General features: G+C 37.9%; 1 protein-coding gene across 1 annotated transcript in view; it reads right to left on the bottom strand.

The window, feature by feature from the left end:
* The window catches only part of DNAJC5B (DnaJ heat shock protein family (Hsp40) member C5 beta), a 55,445-nt gene extending 50,711 nt beyond the window's left edge, over positions 1-4,734 (bottom strand). The window contains exon 1 of the mRNA XM_046641680.1: positions 4,616-4,734. Coding sequence (XP_046497636.1) covers positions 4,616-4,734 — 119 coding nt within the window. The remainder of the gene's footprint in view (positions 1-4,615) is intronic.
* Between the last annotated feature and the right edge of the window lie 14,729 nt (positions 4,735-19,463).

Here is a 19,463-nt window from a genome sequence, read left to right as displayed (position 1 = left end):
AAGGAAAAATATCACATATTCTTAGACCACTTACATTTAATATAATTATTACTATGTAAGGGCTTGAGTCTATCATTTATTATTTGTTTTCTGTTTGTTTCTTCTGTTTCTCATTCCTCCATTTCTCTTTTCTTGTCTTTTTCGTGGGGTTATTTGAACATCCTAAAAAATTCCCATCTTGATTTACTTGTAGTTTTTTGGAGTATATTGCTTTGTATAGTCTTCTTGAGGGTTGGGTATATATATGTTTATATATATGACATCACAATCTACTGATATCAATGTTTTACCACTTGAGTGAAGTGCAGAAACCTTACTCTCATTTAGGTCCCATTATTTTCGCCACTTTTAAATATCATTGTCTTGAGTATTAGATGATGTTATAATTTTTATACCAATCATCATATATAATTTAGAAAACTCATGAGAAGAAGGATAGTCTATTGTATTTATCCCAATTTAGGCGTTTTTCATTGTTCTCTCTTCTTTCCTGATGACCCAAGATTCCTTTTTCTATCATTTCCCCTTTTTTGAAGAATGTCCTTTAGCCATTCTTTAAAAGCAGATCTGCTAGTGATGAATTCTTTTATTTTTCTTTCACCTGAGAATGTCTTTATTTCCCCTTAATTCCTGAAGTACAGTTTCATCAGATATAGAATTCACAGTTGACAGTTCTTTTCTTTTAGCACTTGAAAACCGTTGTGTCACTTCTTCTGGCCTCTATTGTTTCAGATGAGAAATCTGCTGTCATTTGAATTGGTGTTCCCATGTAGGTATGTATTGTTTCTTGGTCTGCTTTCAGGACATTTTCTTTGTTTTTAGTTTTCAGAAGTTTAATTATGATATGTCTTGGCATTGATTTCTTTAGATTTATCCTTTTGAGATTCACTCAGCTTCTTGATCTGTAAGTTTATATGTTTTGCCAAATTTGGGGAATTTTCGGTCATTATTTCTTTGAATACTCTTTCAGTCTTACTCTCTCCCTCCTCCCCCTCTAGGACTCCAATGCTATAAATGTTGGATCTTCTGTTATGGTCTCACAGGTTCCTGAAGCTCTGTTTATTTTCTCTCTGTTGTTCAGAATTGGTAAATTCTATTGATCTCTCTTCAACTTCACTGATTCTATCCTCTGTCATCTCTACTCTACTACTGAGCTCATCCAGTTAGTTCTATTATTTCTGTTATTTTTTAGTTATATAATTTTCATTTGGTTCTATTTTATAAATTCTATTTCTTTGCTGAAGTTTCTATTCTTTTCACTTGTTTCAAGGGAAATTGTAATTGCATGTTGAAACTTTTTTATGATGGCTACTTTAAAACACTTATCAGATAATCCAATATCTGGTTCATCTCAGTGTGGGAGTCAGATGACTATCTCATACAAGTTGTGATTTTTTTTGGTTCTTTGTACAATGAGTGATTTTAATCTGGACATTTTGACTATTATGTTAGGAGACTCTGAGTCCTATTTACATTTTCTATTTTAACAAACAGTCACTCTGTGTGGATTTAGCATACAGGTCCTAGCCTACTTTTGTGAGCTGTGGTTCCAATGACAATCTAATATTCAGGTCCTCTATGGTGCTATTTTGGTCTGCTTTGTTTGTCTCCTGCCTCTGGGGCCCCCACTGGGCTTTGTTGGTACCAGTTGAGAAAGTAAAAGGAGCTGTCCCAGGCTAGGTTGCCTCGTGCCTTTAGGTGGGCAAAGGGAATCTCCAGGCTGCAGGGACAAAAGCACCTCCTGGGCTGAGTTTTTGTTGTGGCAGAATCCCCCTTGTTGACGTCCACTGTCAAGTGAGGTTTCTGGGTAGAAGAGGGGTCTCAGGCTGGTGGGAAAGTCTCTGGCCGGTTATTGCTAGGGGAATGTTCAGTTGGGCCCCCTTGCTGTTTCTGCTGGGCGTGCCTAGAGTTGTTGGCAGGACTCTTATTTAATTTGGAGGAAGAATAGGCTACCTGGCTGCCTTCCATCGCTGGAGAGGGTGTTGGGAAAGGCCAGGCCTGGATTACCTTCTTTTGGGTGGGGAGTCATAAGATGCCCTGCTACTGTGTTGTTCTTTGGTCCTGTGGTCACTAACCAATTCATCTCATCTTTTGACCTTTCAGGGTTCTCTTTTGGTTGTCTCTTGTGTTATTTCCAAGGCTTTTAGTCATGCTTAGCAGGGAGGAGAAGGGAAGGACAAGCCTACACCATCTTGCCCAGACCAGAAGGTCTCTATATACATTTATATAGGCATAAGATCTCTCTAGAAGGATACGCAAGAAATTGCTTTCCCTGGGGAAGGAATCTGGGGGATATGAGGTAGGAGGGAGACTTTTTTGTATACCTGTTTGTGTGTTCTCATTTTAATGAGGTGAATATATTACCTATTCAAAAATAAAAATAAAATACAAAAGAAGAAAGATGCTTCTAATTCAGCCTTGTTTTCAAAGAGCACAACCAAGGATTACAACATAGGTCAAGGAGCGTATGGATTCAACAGTTGGTAATTTTATTAAATTTCACTGACTTTTAATTTCACTATATTGTGACTGCTTTGATCCAGATCCCTGAATATAAGAATTATATTCTCAGTGGATTTTAAGCCTGCTCATACATTTTGAATAACTTGCAGAATACAAATGTGTAATTTAGATAGAAGTAGATGCTTTTGGCAGCATACTAGTACCCTAATCAGCTGAAAAAATAATATTTGTATGATATTAAAACAAAATTAATAGCCAGACACTGATTACATGAAAAGACTTTATGTTGTAATTATTAAACTTGCAAACAACTCAGCATAATTAGTGCCTTAATTAGGATATGACCTGAAATTTTAGCTTACAAAATTAATAAAGGCAATTAAAAGTCACATTTGTGAAGTAAAGTGGGTTTTAAAACTTACAAGGTATTTAGATATCACCTTTTTCCTCCTCATTTTGGGGAGCATCTTTGTGGGTATTAAGCTTAGAATGCAATTACTTTGATTCCCACCCTCTGCCCCCAGCACAATGTCTTAGCCTGAAGCCTTAAGTAGAGTTTAGTGACCCTCAGCCAAGGACATCCACCCACGGGGGGCTGGGCAGCTCCCAGGCACACTCCTGGATAGCTCTAGGGCGAATGAAAGAGCCATGACTTGTTCTGTCACCAGCACCTTAAGTGAAATATAATCTAGAAGATCAAACTAGACTTTGATCAAACTCTACCATTTTCCCAGAACTATTTGGATCCAAATGGCAATTTTACCACCGTCATTTATTCTTCAACGCGTGCTTCTTGAAGGCATTTTAGGTCCCACAGCTTATTACATGATGAAGGTTCCAGTCCGAAGCCAAAGAATTTTCCATCAGTAGATAAAAATGGAGAATTCAGTAAATTTTGATGGGCTAGTGATTTGAGAAAAAAATGAACCTGGAATCCTACCTTCATTCCTCATGTCAAAATAACTCCAAATAGATCAAAGATTTGCTATAAAAGCAAAATCATAAATGTACTAGAAGGCGACATGGATTACTATTTTTATAATATTATCAGGAGAGGCTTTTTAACTATGACAGATAAAAGAAAAGCCATAAAGGAAATGACTATCAAATTTGCCTACTTAAAAATTCCAAACTTACATCAAAAGAATCCACAAAAAACTGTAAGTTTTAAAAGTCGAATTCAAGGCCAAATCAAGAAGTGACTGATTAAAATCTGAAACTTTCATCTATATTTTGATTCATTTTTCCTCTAAAGGCACAGATTTCTTCCTCAATAAATAATTAAATAATTATAAATATGCATCATCATTTATGCACAAGGATAGTAAGTAAAGGGAAAAATTAAAAGAACTTACATATTAAAAAATAGCTCATAAAGTAATTAAATTACAGAATAGCCATATGCTGCAGGCATTAAAAATCAGAATATTTAACAACACCAAGATATTTTCGTGATAGGACCTTGTTAAAAAGAAAGACAGTTAGAGAATATAGACATCTAATTTTATTTTAAAATGTTTTATCTAGACAGAAAAAGAAAGGAAAAAATATCAATGATAACTATCACTACAGGTAGAATTATGGATAAATGTTCTTGACCTCATTTTTAGTAATTTCTAAATTTTCTACAATAAAGAAATTATTTTTGTACTTGATCCTTTTTAAAAAAATTCCTTGGAGCTTTAAAGAAAAAGGTATTTAAATTTTCCCTGAAAATAGCTAACTTGGAACTAGATCAGATACAAAAGCTTAAAACTAAAGACTTCAAAAGTTTAGTGTACAATACAGCAATTGTGATAAGCCCCCTTTTATTTTTTTAAAAAATCCCTCTACCAGATTCAGTGATGCTCTATCATATGGGTTAAATCACAACTGCTGGTTATTCACAATGATCTCTCGCTCTCTGACTCTGCAGGCTTAGAACACAGGCCGCCCTTCTCCTAAGGCCCAGCATCACGAGAGAGTTCTTTCATAAATCAGTATCATCTTGTCTATTTTGCCAATGTTGTAGAACAGGGAACACGAGTTCCAAAACTCTGATTCCCTGATCTTAGCAGAAAGCTTATTATGCCTTTAATTGGAGGCACTTGCCAATCACAAAGTAACTATCACTGGTAGTATGGAAAACGTCATCACTGAGCTCCCTCTGTACCTGTAGGTTTTCTTAATTTCTTCATTTGATGCTCCCTTCTGCAGACCAAGAATTTCATATAGAGCTTCTCCACATGTTGACATAGTCCGCTGTCTTTCGTTAGGTATGTTACATGCCATTTTCTCAGGCTGCAAAACCAAGGGGAGGAAATAGCCATGAAGGTTATGCATCCTGGATCCCACTTGCTAAAGAGGAAGAGAGCTCATTTCTGACTTTTTGTAACATGACAATCTGAAATATAGTTATGTGCCAGCTGCAAAAGGAGGGGAGAAAAGGGTTCGCAGAGCCAAAAGTAGAGCTTCAAGTCAGGATGTTAAAGGCCACAGGCAGCCATGCAAATGGAATATGACTTTGTCCACATAGTTAAATAGAAGCAAAATGTTGTCTAAATATTCAACTAATTCAGAATTGTTGAGAATCAATCCTTATAGGTCAGGCATATGTAGTTTTTTTTTGCCAAAATTTTCATAGCTCCTTTTTTGTATGTTTTCCAAATTTAGCCAGCAATGGAAGTAATTATCCTTTTTACTTTGACTATTGGCCTAGTCATTGTTAGAACAAGAATTTAAAAAAAAAAAACAAAAAAGGACTTTCTGTAAGTATCAAAGAAAAAAATCCTGGTCTCATCTGGGAGCCAGGGTAGAAGTTGTCTGCAGCTGTGGGATACCACAGTCCCCACAGTGCTCATGAGTTCTGCACCTGAGCTAGCTCCTTTCCCTGTGGCCTGTCCAAAAAGGGTTGAGTTATCCCAATGCCTCCTGCGTTCTGGCTCTAAGGGGGACACGTAGAGAAGCAAGGACACCTGGGTGTATTCCTGCATCCACCACTTAACCTTTCCAAGACTTATGTCTTCACTTGTAATATAAGCATAATTAAGCACATATCATAAGGATATCTTAAGGATTTAGAAATAATGCATACAATATACACAGGACACAGTACATTCAAAGAAAAAAGTAACTATTTTTATTAAATGCAGCACAGTGTGTAATTCGGAGATTGCACTGTAGTCAGACCCTTTGGGTTGGAATATTGGCCTTGCCATGACCAGCTGCGTGACCTTCCCTATCTGTAAATGGGAGACAAAAATGTGCCTAAAATCATGGAGCTGTTGTGAGGATTAAATGTTAATATATTAAAAAATAAAAATGGGCACCAATGTTCATAGCAGCATAATTCATAAAAACCAAAAGGGTGGAAGCAACCCAAATGTCCATCAACAGATGAATCAAACTGTGGTATGTACATACAACGCAATATTATTCAGCTATAAAAATAAATGGAATTCTGACACATGCTACAATATGGATGGAACCTTGAAAATATTATTTAAGTGAAATAAGCAAGTCACAAAAGGACAAAAATTTTACGATTCCTCTTGTATGAGGTACCTTGAATAGGCAAATTCAGAGAGACAGAAAGTAGAATAGAGGTTACCAGGGCCAGGAAGGAGTGGGAATGAGGAGTTATTGCTTACTAGGCACAGAGTTTCTGTTTGGGATGATAAAAAATTTCTAGAAATAGATAGTGGTGATGGCTAAATACTACTGAGATTGTACTTAATGCCACTGAATTTTAAACTTAAAAATAGTTAAAATAGTAAATTTTATGTTATATTTTACCACAAAAACAAAACAAGAGACGTAAATAAATAAAAACTTAGATTGCAAATTCCTCTAATCAGAAGTTCCTTGAAAATCATTGTCCATCTCTTGGCTTTGGGCCTTGTGTAGCAAGTGCTATAAGAGTGAATGAATGTGAATGAATGAATATACAGGGCTCAGGAGATGGTGTCAGGGCTGTGGAGACACTCATGTTCAACACAAGGAATCCCTGGTGACAACAGTGGCAGCAGCAGAGCCAGATGGGCATGTCCAGATGGTGGGTGGGCTTGGTTAGAGCCAAACTCTGCTCCCACTAGGCTCATGACCTAACCAACACGGGCAAGAGCAGAGCCCACTAGATGTTGCCTGGTGGGTCAGGGCAGTCTTAGAGACCCCTGAGACCCCAACAGCAAGTGCTTGTGGTCCGAAGGAGTTCAATTATGAAGAACGATGTAAAGAACTTCAAAATGTTTTTGTGAGCCTTTAGCTTCTTGAGGGGAGCAGGGAAGCCAGTACTGAAGAAAGTCAGACCCCAGGCAAAAATCGTGGAGCCCTGAAGGCACCAAGGACAAAACTGGCCTGCCTGAGTGTGCCATCCTGTGAGGACAAAAGCTCCTATTGTGGCATGGCTGCATTGTCCCTTCCTCAATTAGCCTCCCAGGAAAGTGGAGTCTGTGGAGGCCAGAGGGGCCCCGGTCCCAAATTGCTGGTTCACACAAGGATAAGAGGAGAAGGAATCCTGATTTTGCCTGCCACAAAACAAAATCTAACAGAAGTCCATACTGACTGGCAGCCACTCAGTAAATTGCAGCACTTATTTTCATTACTGCTCTACTTTACCTTCCTCACTTACTCATCACAATTTCCCCAGGGAGTAAGCAATTTCAAGGCTTGGGGCTGTGTCATTCATCCCTACGTTCCAGTCCTGCAGCTCAGCCCTATCTTGGAACCACAGCCTAGCTGATTACAGTCATGTGCCGCATAATGATGATTCAGTCAACTGTGGACTGCATATACAACGGTGGTTCCATAAGATTAGTACTAGGTGTATAGTACGCTATACCATTTAGGTTTGTTAAGTACACTGTAAGATGTCTGCACAACAACAAAATCACCTAAAAATGCATTTCTTGGAACATATCCCCATCATTAAGTGATACATGACTGAGTAACTGACACCCTCCCTACTTTGTTTCCTGTCCCCTCTCCCTTGCTGCCACCACACACTCATGCTCAGGATACTGATGCTCTGCCCCACACATTCACCTAGTGGTTCCAGATAATACAGGCAACTGGCAGGCTTCTCACAAGTCACATTAAATGCCACACATATGAATGGGATTTAGAAAGTAGAGATTTCTGTTTGGCTTAGTGGACAAGGAGTAGGGCCACAGTCATCATGCTTGTCTCTCTGAGATTTTAAGACCTTGCTGAGTAGTGAGATCCTGAGAGTAACTAACTAAGAATGTATCAGTATAATGGTTCATATCCTAGGACTGTAAAATATGGAATTAGAGGTCATCTAAACCAAGTTATCAAATGCCTTTTGAGGCATTCAGGTCAGAGACCATTGCAGTAAACAACTTTACTTTTAGCCTATTAGCTGTTGTTTTTCTGGGGAGTTCTTAGGTCCCCATAGCAACATACGCTTTTCCTGAGAACTGCTTCAGTCTTACTTGATCTCAGTAGAGTAGACCAGGCATAGGTACTTGGCCCAAGCCAGGCCAATCAGAGTCCTTCCCTAGGATTTATATATATATAGGACAATCTCTCAGATGGTAAAACCTGTAAAATCTAAAATTTGGGTATTGTTGGCTGGTCTGAAATGAGAGAGATTGAAACTGACTTGCAGAAGAGGAGCAGCAGCGGGAGATGAAGAGAGAGCCCCAGTGGAGTTCAGCTCCCTGGTTCCAGTTGTTTCTGGATGTACTTGGAACTCTTCCCCTCTCATAGTTTGTCAATCAACTCGTCCTTGGATTACCAATAAAATTCCTCCCCATACACAAATTTACACACATTGTTTTTCTCTTGAGCAAGTTTTAACTAGATTTTGATCACAGTCAACCAAGACTCCTTAGTGTCATATACTCTCTCAAGTAAACACCAGTAGTGGTTCCCTGAACACCTCCAAGCCAAGCTAATCCATTGTGGATTTCTCTTAAATCAGTGTACCCACTCTTCCTTTAAATTGAATGTGGCTTCCAAGTACTTGGGAATTAATATTTCAGGGAAATAACAATGATATTCTAAGATATTCAAACCAAAGAGATTCAGATGTATTGTGTAGACATCATTAGTACGGATAAAAGGAGCAGTGATAAATCTGGGTCAAGACACTTTCACAAAGAAAGTTTGCGGAGAGCTGTTCAAAAGAACCAAGAAGAAATAAAAATATGGCAAATCATTATCTTTGCTTTATCTATTTTTCTCTACATTCAGCATTCAAAACAACGGTTTCAATTTGAGGGGAAAAAATGTATTCATTCTTCATTATCTATCTCATGAAACAAGAGAGATGTCATGGCTCCCATAAATCAACAGATAGTCCTAAAATCAATTTTAACAAGGCACAGACATGCACAGTTTCCACAGTTGTGAGCATCATGCTCTATGACCAGCTTTGATTCCTTCCTACTTGGTCCTGCTGTCACTAACCTGGGAAAAAGATTTACAAGTTACTGAAGATAATCTGCTAAACAGATGATGATAACACCCACAGCAGACAATTGAGTTATTTATTCAAAGCCTGCAATGAAGACCAGGTCTTTAGGGAAATTGGAGACTAATATGGGATACAAAACTGCAAGCCAAAAATGAAACTAGTGTTCAGAGGTTAAACAGGTACTGAGTACAGAGATCGAAATGAACAAGAAGGAATCTTCTGGAGGCCAAGGACTCCACTTTGTGCCACCAGAGGCCTAGCATCGTACCTGGCACATATTAGGTATGTGATAAATGTTTGATGGGTACCTAATAAAAAAAACAAGTGGTTAATTTGGATGGGAAGGTTAGGGAGAATTTCAGAGAAGATGAAATCTGAGCAAATAACAATACTACCACTTGTTTCTGTAGAACGTGGTACATATTTCTATTACAGTCCTTGTAGCTAAGCCTAACCTTAGATCTGGTTGGACTTGGTGGCCAGTGCCTCTCTTGATCATCAATTTGCATATATCAACATGAAAGAGGACTTCTGGGTTTGGGGGCTGAAAGAGGAGGGAGGACGTTTTGATGTTTTAACTGGGACATTTTTTTCCCAAGGTTGCCGTCTTCAGTTATCCCAGGCGTGGAATAAGAGAGATGGGGTCAGTTGGGGGCTACCTCCAACCCTTTCCAGAAAATACCCCTAAAAATAGCTTAGGATTCATCCTTCCCTCTCCCATGACCATCCCTCTATACCCTCCTCTTCCCCATGAAAAAAGGAAGGCAGGTTCCATCTCTTAAATAGTTTCATGCATAGAAACTCACACCCAAGTAGACGTGGTAACTGACTATTCCTTTGGTTTATGTATTTTTCCAAATCATCTCTTCATTTAGAAATCTAATCACACTGTAATCTATTCCTACTAAGTGAAAGCTGGTAGCTAACTTGCTTTATGGTGTGGATTGAACAATATTCAGAATGGGTTGTTATAGAGAGTTTGGAAATTGTTTATTGTCTGTTTCACCTTCTTTGCCCTATTCCAAAAGATTTTCTTTTAGACAGATAACATCTCTTAATTAAATTAAATTTTTGAAAAACCCCATTTACATCAGTATTGGAATACAAGAAAAAGATAGTTGATCAATGGTTGGTCACTGTGGTTAGTAGCTGGCTGACTCCACAAACTGAAACGTAAAAGGAGCAAAAGACAGCAAGGTTGCTCTCTGTGCATGAAGCAGCAACAACCTGCTACTTTTTCTGTCTCCTTGCTAAGCTAGAAACCAAACTCTTCATATATTATTGATGTAGGTGACATTTAGTTTCAAATTCAATAGAGTAACACATTGAAATCCTTAGTTGTTTTAAATGGGTGAAAATAAAAATATTATGCCCTGAGAACATACTAACTACAAAGTAATGGTCAAAACATCCCCTAAAAACTGAAATAACCTTAAATAATGGAGTTATACCCTTATTTAATTCCTTTCATAAAATATAATTTTTATGAATTCTTTTTCTCTAGCCTTTTGAATTCTAATATTCCTGTGCAAAATTCAAGTCTTTATTATATATTCATAGTCTCTCATTTATAAGCCGTTAAATGGAGGAAAAAAATGTTGTCGTGCAAAGCTAAGTCATTTAATTTTGATCATCCAGTACATACTTAATCTTCTGAACTTAAATTACTTTCTAGCTGTATTACAACCCATTTATATCATAATTTCTTAAAGCATTGACTGCCATACAGTCACCACCAAACCACATATGGCTCACCTGTCCTTGAAAACAGATGTAACTGGAAGAAGGTTCAGCACTCCAACGATGGGCATCCGATTCAAAATAAACACATATTTTAAAGGTTCTAATACCAAGAGTCCTACAAATTTTTCATGTTGACGTGAAATGTTCCTTTCAAAGCAAAAGAAGCTTCACCTCTATGTATTTATTTGAATTCTGAGAAATGGAAAAAATCAAACTATGCCTTTCTTGGCAGGGTCTCTTCACAGCTGAGAAAGAGAATGTGGGCAGGAGAGACTAGCATTAAACACAGCAAAAACACTTCCAATGGCTGTGATTGGGGAAACTGATAACACACTTCACTATTTTGTTATTACTTCTGTAATTCCTCATAGAAATCTATTTATTGGAGCAAAATCTCTTTATTCAAATAGTGTTGTATCTGAAAACTAAATATCTATCCAAAATGCTAATCCTATGTTTTAAAGTAATAATTCTCCCTAGCTTGATTACTTATTTGCTATTGAAAAACAATTCTCTCTCCATTGCACTGGTGCATATATAAACAGCAACCTGAAGACGAGGACAACTCAGAAATGTTACAAAGAACCCACAGTACCTGTTCCTATAACTCCGACTCTGTGTTCTCAAACAGGAACAACTTGCTGTTTTCAACTGGTCTGGAAATAGATGTGCAAAGCAATAAAAGAAGGCAACAACAAAATGAGCTGTTTCATGCCTCCTCCACTGTTTCAAAGCAAACGGCTACTCCTTTCCATTGTTCACATGCAGGGTTAAGCGGGTCAACGGATTCAAGTTACTTTTCATTTGTTATTCTATCAGCCAATTGGTTATCCCTCTGGAAAACATAACAAAGAAAGAATAAAACATGCATGACCATAAAGGTTGCCGTTACAAGGCATCCAGTGATACCAAAATACATGCTACATTTATTTTGACCGTTAGTCAACTAGTGCTTGGCTCAATGAAGCGCTACTATGGAGTTGCCTCCAGGTTTCCACCACAACTTTAAGAAAATACGCTAATTTGACATGCCAAGTGGGTCCTTTTATTTTTTTATTGAGATGTAATTGACATATAACATTATATTAGTTTCAGGTGTACAACCATAATGATTTGATATTTGTATATACTGCTAAGTGATCACCACAGTAAGTCTAGTTAACATGCATCACCATGTATAGTTACAAAATTTTTTCTTGTGATGAGAACTTTTAAGATCTACTTTCTTAGCCACTTTCAAATATGCAATACAGTATTATTAACTATAGTCACCATGCTGTATGTTATATCTCCAGGACTAATTTATAACTGGAAGTTTATACCATTTGACCATCTTCACCCAGCCCCCACTCCCTGCTCTGGCAACCCTCAATCTGTTCTCTCTGTATATATGCGCTTGGGGTTTTTTTTGTTTGCTTGTTTTGGGTTTTTTTGCAGGGAAAGATTCGCCCTGAGCTAACATCTGTCACCAGTCTTCCTCGTTTTTCTTTCTTTTCCCTCCCTAGAGCCCCAGTGCATGGTTGTATATCCTAGTTTTAGGTCCTTCTAGTTCTTCTATGTGAGCTGCTGCCATAGCATGGCAACTGACAGACAGGTGTGGTTCTGTGACTGGGAGAAAACACCCGGGCGGCCAAAGCAGTGATAGCGTGGAACTGAACAACTTCGCCATCAGGGCTGGCTCGGGGTTTTTAAAAATTTCACATGTAAGTGAGATTATACGGTATTTGTCTTTGTCTGACTTATTTCACTTAACATAATGCCTTCAAGGTCCATTCATAAATGGCAAGATTTCCTTTCATGGCCAAATGATGTTCTTTTGTATATATATGTACCACATTTTCTTTATCCATTCATCCACCAATGGGCAATTAGGTTGTTTCCATATCTTGACTATTGTAAATAGTGCTGCAATGAACATGAGGGTGCAGGTATCTTTTCGAGTTAATATTTTCATTTTCTTTGAATAAATACCCAGAAGTGGAATTGTGGGATCATATGATAGTTCTATTTTTAATTTTTCTATAGTGTTTCCACGGTTTTCCATAGTGGCTGCACCAATTTACATTCCCACCAACCGTGCACAAAGGGTTCCCTTTTCTCCACATCCTCACCAACACTTGTTTCTTGTCTTTTTGATAATAGTCATTCTAACAAGGTGTGAGGTGATACCTCATTGTGGTTTTGATTTGTATTTTCCCAATGATTAGTGATGTTGAACACCTTTTCCTGTATCTGTTGGCCATCATGTGTCTTCTTTGGAAAAATTCTATTCGGATATTCTGCACATTTTTTAATCAGATTGGTTGGGGGGGTTTGCTATTGAGTTGTATGAGTTCTTTATATATTTTGGATAATAATCCTTTATCAGATATATTATTTGCAAATATTTTCTCCTGTTTGGTAGGTTGCCTTCTCATTTTATTAATGGTTTTCTTTGCTGTGCGGAAGCTTTTTAGTTTGATGTAGTCCTGCTTATTTATTTTTGCTTTAGTTGCCTTTGCTTTTGGTGTCAAATCCCAAAATCATCGCCAAGACCAATGTCAAGGAGCTTACCACCTATTTTTTCTTCTAGGCGTTTTATGGTTTCAGGTCTTATGTTCAAGTCTTTAATCCCATTTTGAGTTGATTTTTGTGTATGGTGTAATATAGAGGTCCAGGTTCACTGTTTTGTGTGTGGCTGTCTAGTTTTCCCAATGCTACTTATTGAAGAGAATGTCATTTCTTCATTGCATATTCTTGGCCCCTTTGTCATAAATTAATTGACCATAGATGTGTGGGTTTATTTCTGCACTCTCAATTCAGTTCCATTGATCTTTATGTCTGCTTTTATGCCAATACCACACTGTTTTGAGTACTATGGCTTTGTAATATAGTTTAAAATCAGGGAGGGTGATGCCTCCAGCTTTTTTCTTCTTTCCTAAGATTGTTTTAGCTATGCAGAGTCAAAGCAGGTTCTTTTAAATTTTATTTTCTTTTTGTTCTAAGGCTGGTACTAATCAATTGCTTTAAAATTACTGAAAAGACCATGTAACATTAATAAGGGGGAAACTGTAACTGCTTACTACGTTAATCCAACTATTTTCATATCTGAACATTTTACCCTAATTTTAGTCAAGAGGCACTGAGTCACAGTGGTGACTGAGATAGTTTTAAGAATTAAAAGATCTCTTGTTAAAACAATGCCCAAATTCTCATATAAAATAAAAGGTCACATGAGAGAATAGCTCCTTTGATTTCAAGTAAGATTCCCACAGACAGAAAAGGTCTTGTATGAGACAGGTGTTACTCCTGAAATAGGCACAGTGGGGTGTGGCTCCTGAGGCTGAAGGCAGAGTTTAAGTGTGCTGCTTAGCATGACAGGCAGCAGAACATAGGGCTATTTTGTGTGACTCTTTCAGAGCACTCTCACCTCTAAATGTCATTGATTTTTTTTGATACAAAGGAATAAAAGGCTATTTCTCCTAGATCCTGACTTCCAGCCAGAGTTTAGGAAGAAGCCCATCATCAGGCAGAGAAATAGGGGGTGGGGAGGAAAATAAGGATGCTTGGAACTAAATACCCAAGTTCCAGCATCACTTCAGCTTAAAGACAATGTCCATTGGTGAGATGAAAGTAGTTGCTATGTTAATATCATGAAATTATGAGTGACTTTAAAAAAAACCTGTAGTTTAGAGTTTCAAATTCAGTTTAATATTTTTATAAAAAATCCGTTATTATTGCAAAATTAACCACTTTCTTCTTAAAACATTTTTTAGTTTTTAAAATACTGAATAAACCATGAGGTTTAAAATTTTTTAGGTATTGCAAAATTCTTGGGTGAAGTAGAACTGTAGCTGTGTTTCAAAGAGAAAACACAGTTTCTTATTCATCTAGTCGTTCAACAATTAGTCTCCTACTGGATCCAGGTACTGGGCTAAATAGTACAATTATACTGGTAAACAAAACCAAACACAGACTCCAGGTTTGTGGGTCACAGAGTTACAACCTCCCAAGAATGAGAGACAGTAGCTAAATGATCACTCAAATAAGTGTACAGGCGAGGCTTTGCAGAGATGTTACAAGACCACGTAAATCTGTGGGACAGAGGGAGAGCAGAGAAAGTTTCCCTGAACAAAAATAACCAAGGAGAGATCTGAAAAGAACTAGATGAAGGGGTCACTGGTAGAAACAAAATATATTCTAGACAGGTGGAAGAGCATGTTCAATGGCCCTGGGTGCTTAAATTGGAGAAATAAAAAAGACATGCTGACATGTGCTCTCATACATAGGATGTCAGCACATGCCTATCCTTATATGACTTCTGATATATCATCTAAACATATAGCCAGAGATTAATGGGATCATATTCCACTTAACCAGGTGAGGCTTTCTAGAAGTCGTGAGTTTCAAATGACGTTTGCAAAAGGAAATAACTCATGGCAAGCACATCAATAATTCCTTGATGCAAAATTCACTCAGTGTATTGTAAAAGTATCATCACCGGAATCGTTCAAGTTTGAAGGGGAGTGCTTAGAAGTGGAACCAGAGTGGCCTTTCTGTGAGGTAGAAAATTGGAGATAGAACTGTGTGTGTGTGTATGTGCGGGGGTGGAGGGGGGGTTACATGCTAATTTTCCTTGTTTATTCTATTTATGGAGTCTTCACCATTCCCTTAAGGTGCTCCTAGAGATCTTTTATATCCCTCTCTAATTACCACGTAGGGTTAGGGTTATTATGAGAAATGAGTAGTACATCAGCACAGAATCTGCAATAGACAACAGATGAATTTGAATATTCAACCAAAATAATCTAACAATCATAAAAATTAGAGTGCATAGCCTTTTATTCAAATTTCATAACTTGGCAGGTGCAAACACCACTCATTTTGAACATGTGACATGCAAGGCACACAGCCCCAACAAATAAATCTTAATCTAAAGAGTCCAACACGATGAACAAGGCCATTAGTGTTGCTATCGTTGTTACTGTTTTTATCACATCTCTACATTATGTTGTTATTATTACAATATATGGAATTAAGGCCATCACTTTGTAAATTTCAAAGGGAAGAATCATCTGGGCAAGCTTCATTCTGTTAAGTCAACTTAGAAAAGAAAAAGACAGGTGATTGGTGTGATTGCATAAAATGAAGAGGCTGTTGGCTACTACACCAGTGATATCTCACACATAACTACCAGAACCATCCTGGCATTTCTGCTATAAAATCAAATGTTCACATGTTTCAGAAGAGCAAATTGGTTAATTCGTATTATGTTGCATAATTTTCTAAAGTAAAAAAATGTCCCTTTTAAAGAGAAGTTACAAAGGGGATGGAATTTTAATAGGTCTAAATCTATAAATATGTAGAAAGCACAGGATCCTAGAAGGCTAAGGGGGAAGAACTAGATGGGAACTCTCGCTAGAATCACTTGGAAAGATTTTAAGAATTCTGAAGCCTAGGCCCTACCAGCTTATCCCAAAGCAAAATCTCTCAGAGTGGGGCCAGGCTCAGGCACTTTGAGGGCTCTGGGTGGTTCTAAACAGCTGCCTGGGCTGAGAGACACTGTTCACCACTTCCCTTATCCACCAGGTCTGATGGGCAGAGATTCCTCAGTTAAGTAACATGGAAAACACCTGCCAACCAAGCAGCTTTCTGGAGGAATTTTCCATTCCTGGGCTTCCTAAGAAAACATTTACTTAAGATAATGGCATTTGTGTGACTTAACACAAAATAAAATTTGGCTTTGCATAGTTCAACTCAGGAAGGAATATCCCAAAACAAGAATCCTGTTTCTTAGACTTTAGGCAACTCATTTTAAGCCAGTATCTTCTCTGTAAAACAATAATAAAATACGAATCCTTTTATCTCTCAGACCTTTTATCAAATGTCTACTACAGTATTGCAAGAATTAGAGTAGAAACTCTTATAAACACAGATCTAATGACTGTTTTCTAGAATTGGGGTTTGGGTAATTTTTAAGAAGTTATCCTCCTTGCCTCCCAAAATCAGAACAGAGTACACTAGAAGTGCTTTAAGAATTTGAATGTGGTAGATTTCAACCCAAATCTATAACTCATCAGTGGGTAGAATGAGTTATACAACGAATGGAAATTGCTCCCCTATTGTCATATAGTTCAAGGCACTATATTGGGAGCTGTGACGGACTCAGTGGTGGTGGTGATGGTGATGATGATGATGGTAACTAACACATTAACTAGCTTGTCTCATTGAAATCCTACAAAAGTATATGGTGGATACTTTCATATCCTTATTTTACAGAGGAATATGAGATTGGAGAGGTTAAATGAATTACCCAAGGTCACCAGCTAGTAAGCAGTGGACCCAGGCTTTGAAACCAAGCTGGCTGATTCCATAGCCCAAGCTCTAACTCACTACAGATCTTTGCTTCAGGACCTTACGGTCTAATTCCAGGGAACTACTGGCTTATATTTCCTTGCTTATCAATCTGTGACTGAGTCAGATGATATATGAGTTAAAGCTCAAGAAAAAAATTGGAGAAATGGCTTTGTCAATGCAAATTATCCATAACCAATCTATAAATCAAAATTGGGGTTAGTTTATTATGAGCCAGATCTGAGGACCAGCCCGGGGCCTTCCTTCTCCAAGGAAGGAAGGGTACCAAAGAAGTGGGGTGTACAGAGTGGTTATATACCATCCTGGAACAAAGAGCATACATCACTTATGATAGGAATGTCCCTTTTACACTTGTCATGAGATGCTTAGCTGGCACCGCAGATTAGTGGTCAGCAGGTCAGTGGTCACAAAGTGAGTACAACAGGGTGGTAATTAATCCTAAGTTCCCAGGAAGAGATGCTTATCCTTAAAGAAATGCTGATATAGGGGGAAGTTGCATCCCTATCTTTAAGGGCATCATTCTTGTCTTTGGGACATGGTAAATATTTAAAGCAGATATACAACACATGCTCAACAGGACACGTCAGGCCCTTTTGGAAAAACAAGGACAGGCCAAATTAGTTTTAACCCAAATGGCTTCCTCGTATACTCCAATATATCCTATTGCTTTTCATTTATTTATCAGCTTTAAACGAAGAACTACCAATAAGCACATTCATTAATGAGATCCAACTTCTAATTCAGTGTCAAGGACAATATCTATTTGGTTAAGTAAAGCTCTGAATCTGAGACCTGTGTTACTGAACAAATATTGACTGAGTCTTATCCCCTGCTAGGAAATGTAATATGTATTTCACAGGTGTGAAATTCAACCACTTTGTCACTTACTTACAGTAAGCAATTGCTGTAATAAACCAAGGAGGCTTCAGGTCCAATAGAAGTGTTTATTTGACAAAATGTCTGTAAACAGTACCTTGATTCTTGATTTTGCCAATAGTAGTTCCCTGTTCACATTATCCCAAGATGTCTGTTATGTTAGTTAACTAAAAAAGATAGAAGATAAAAACTTTTGCTCAAAGCAAAAGTCCTTTCAATAGGGTTTCCAATACAAAGTGATTGTTCTGAAAATTGTCATCTGAATGTGGCTAAGTAGCCTACAAAACCAACAGAGTACACAGAAACCAAAATAGTTTTCATCCAATTTGTTTCACATTTAAGTGGCCTAAAGAGATATCTTTATCTTAACTTTAATTAAGCCTCCTTCCAAATGAAGCCTCACCTAGCCCAGGTAACAGACATATATTTGAAAGAGAAGGCAATACTAAAGATTCCCTCTAGAGATTAATAACTGCACTTATATCACATTTGATAATTTCTTAAGTGTTTTTAAAGCTGGGTACCTGAGGATTACTGTAAATATTCAATAAGAACATGATTACCCTTCCCTTTGACCTCGTTCCCAACACAGACACAGATGAAAAGGAGTTAATGTCGTTAACTTGCTGTTTTCTTGTTTAACCTGAGGGGTGACTCAAAGGTCACAAGGACTTATGAGCTTGTTTTGCAGAAAAAAGAATATCTTAAGGAAGTTACAATCGCCAGATAACGAGCCCCTAGCTGCCTGTTGACGCCCAGAAGTCTAGTTGCCCAAGGGCTTAGCTGGAGTGAAAGAAACACAGATTTCCCCTTTGCTTCTCCAAAACTCCTCCTCCCAAGCCCCTTAGCTCTGTAAAATCCCTTGCTTTTTTCTTCTGTGAAGGTGGATTTGAGAGAACCTATCCTCCCACCATCTCATTTTGGCCAATTCAAATAAACCTTTCTCCATCTCCAAGCACTGATGTCTCAGTGATTGGCTTACTGCACATCAGGCACACAAACTTGAGATTAAGAGGCTCAGTATCATTTTCACATGTCATATACATTATTTGATACTCAGTGGCCATTTTAAGAAAGAGAGAGCTGTCTAAGGGTGGTCACATGACTCCCCCCAAACATGAAAACCAATAATGAGTGACAAAAAGCTGGAACTGGAGTCCAATCTAAGTACTCTGCTTCTGAATTTTGTTCTTCTATATCCTTGTTAAACAAAAAGGCTGAATTGAGCAATAAACTTATAAACAACAAAGAGAATCCTTTCTTATTAGTGTACATGGCCAGACACCTCCCACAATGGTCACAGGCCTGAGAAGCAAGACAGTCCTCCCCCTGCGTTCTGGGCCCACCACATCAAGCAGATCACGGCCTTGCACCAATCTCTAGTACCCACAGTGGATCTTCTCAGGGGTACATTTCAACTTTCTTGTTGGGATAATGGTAATGACCTTGTGCTCTCTATTATAGATATACATTCCCCCTTCATTTTCTCAAAGTTTTCTCTTTCAGATGAACAGCTGAAGCTAATTTGTAATCAACCCATTAGCACAACCTTTGGTCTGCAAGGCCTTCTTCTATCTTGTGCAGTAAGTGATGCTTTGCTATTGACAAC

This window comes from Equus quagga, chromosome 16 (genome assembly GCF_021613505.1).
Source record: "Equus quagga isolate Etosha38 chromosome 16, UCLA_HA_Equagga_1.0, whole genome shotgun sequence".
In the NCBI taxonomy this organism is placed as follows: domain Eukaryota; kingdom Metazoa; phylum Chordata; class Mammalia; order Perissodactyla; family Equidae; genus Equus; species Equus quagga.
Note: the sequence above shows the minus strand (reverse complement) of the source record. Positions and strands in the feature narration are given on the sequence as shown.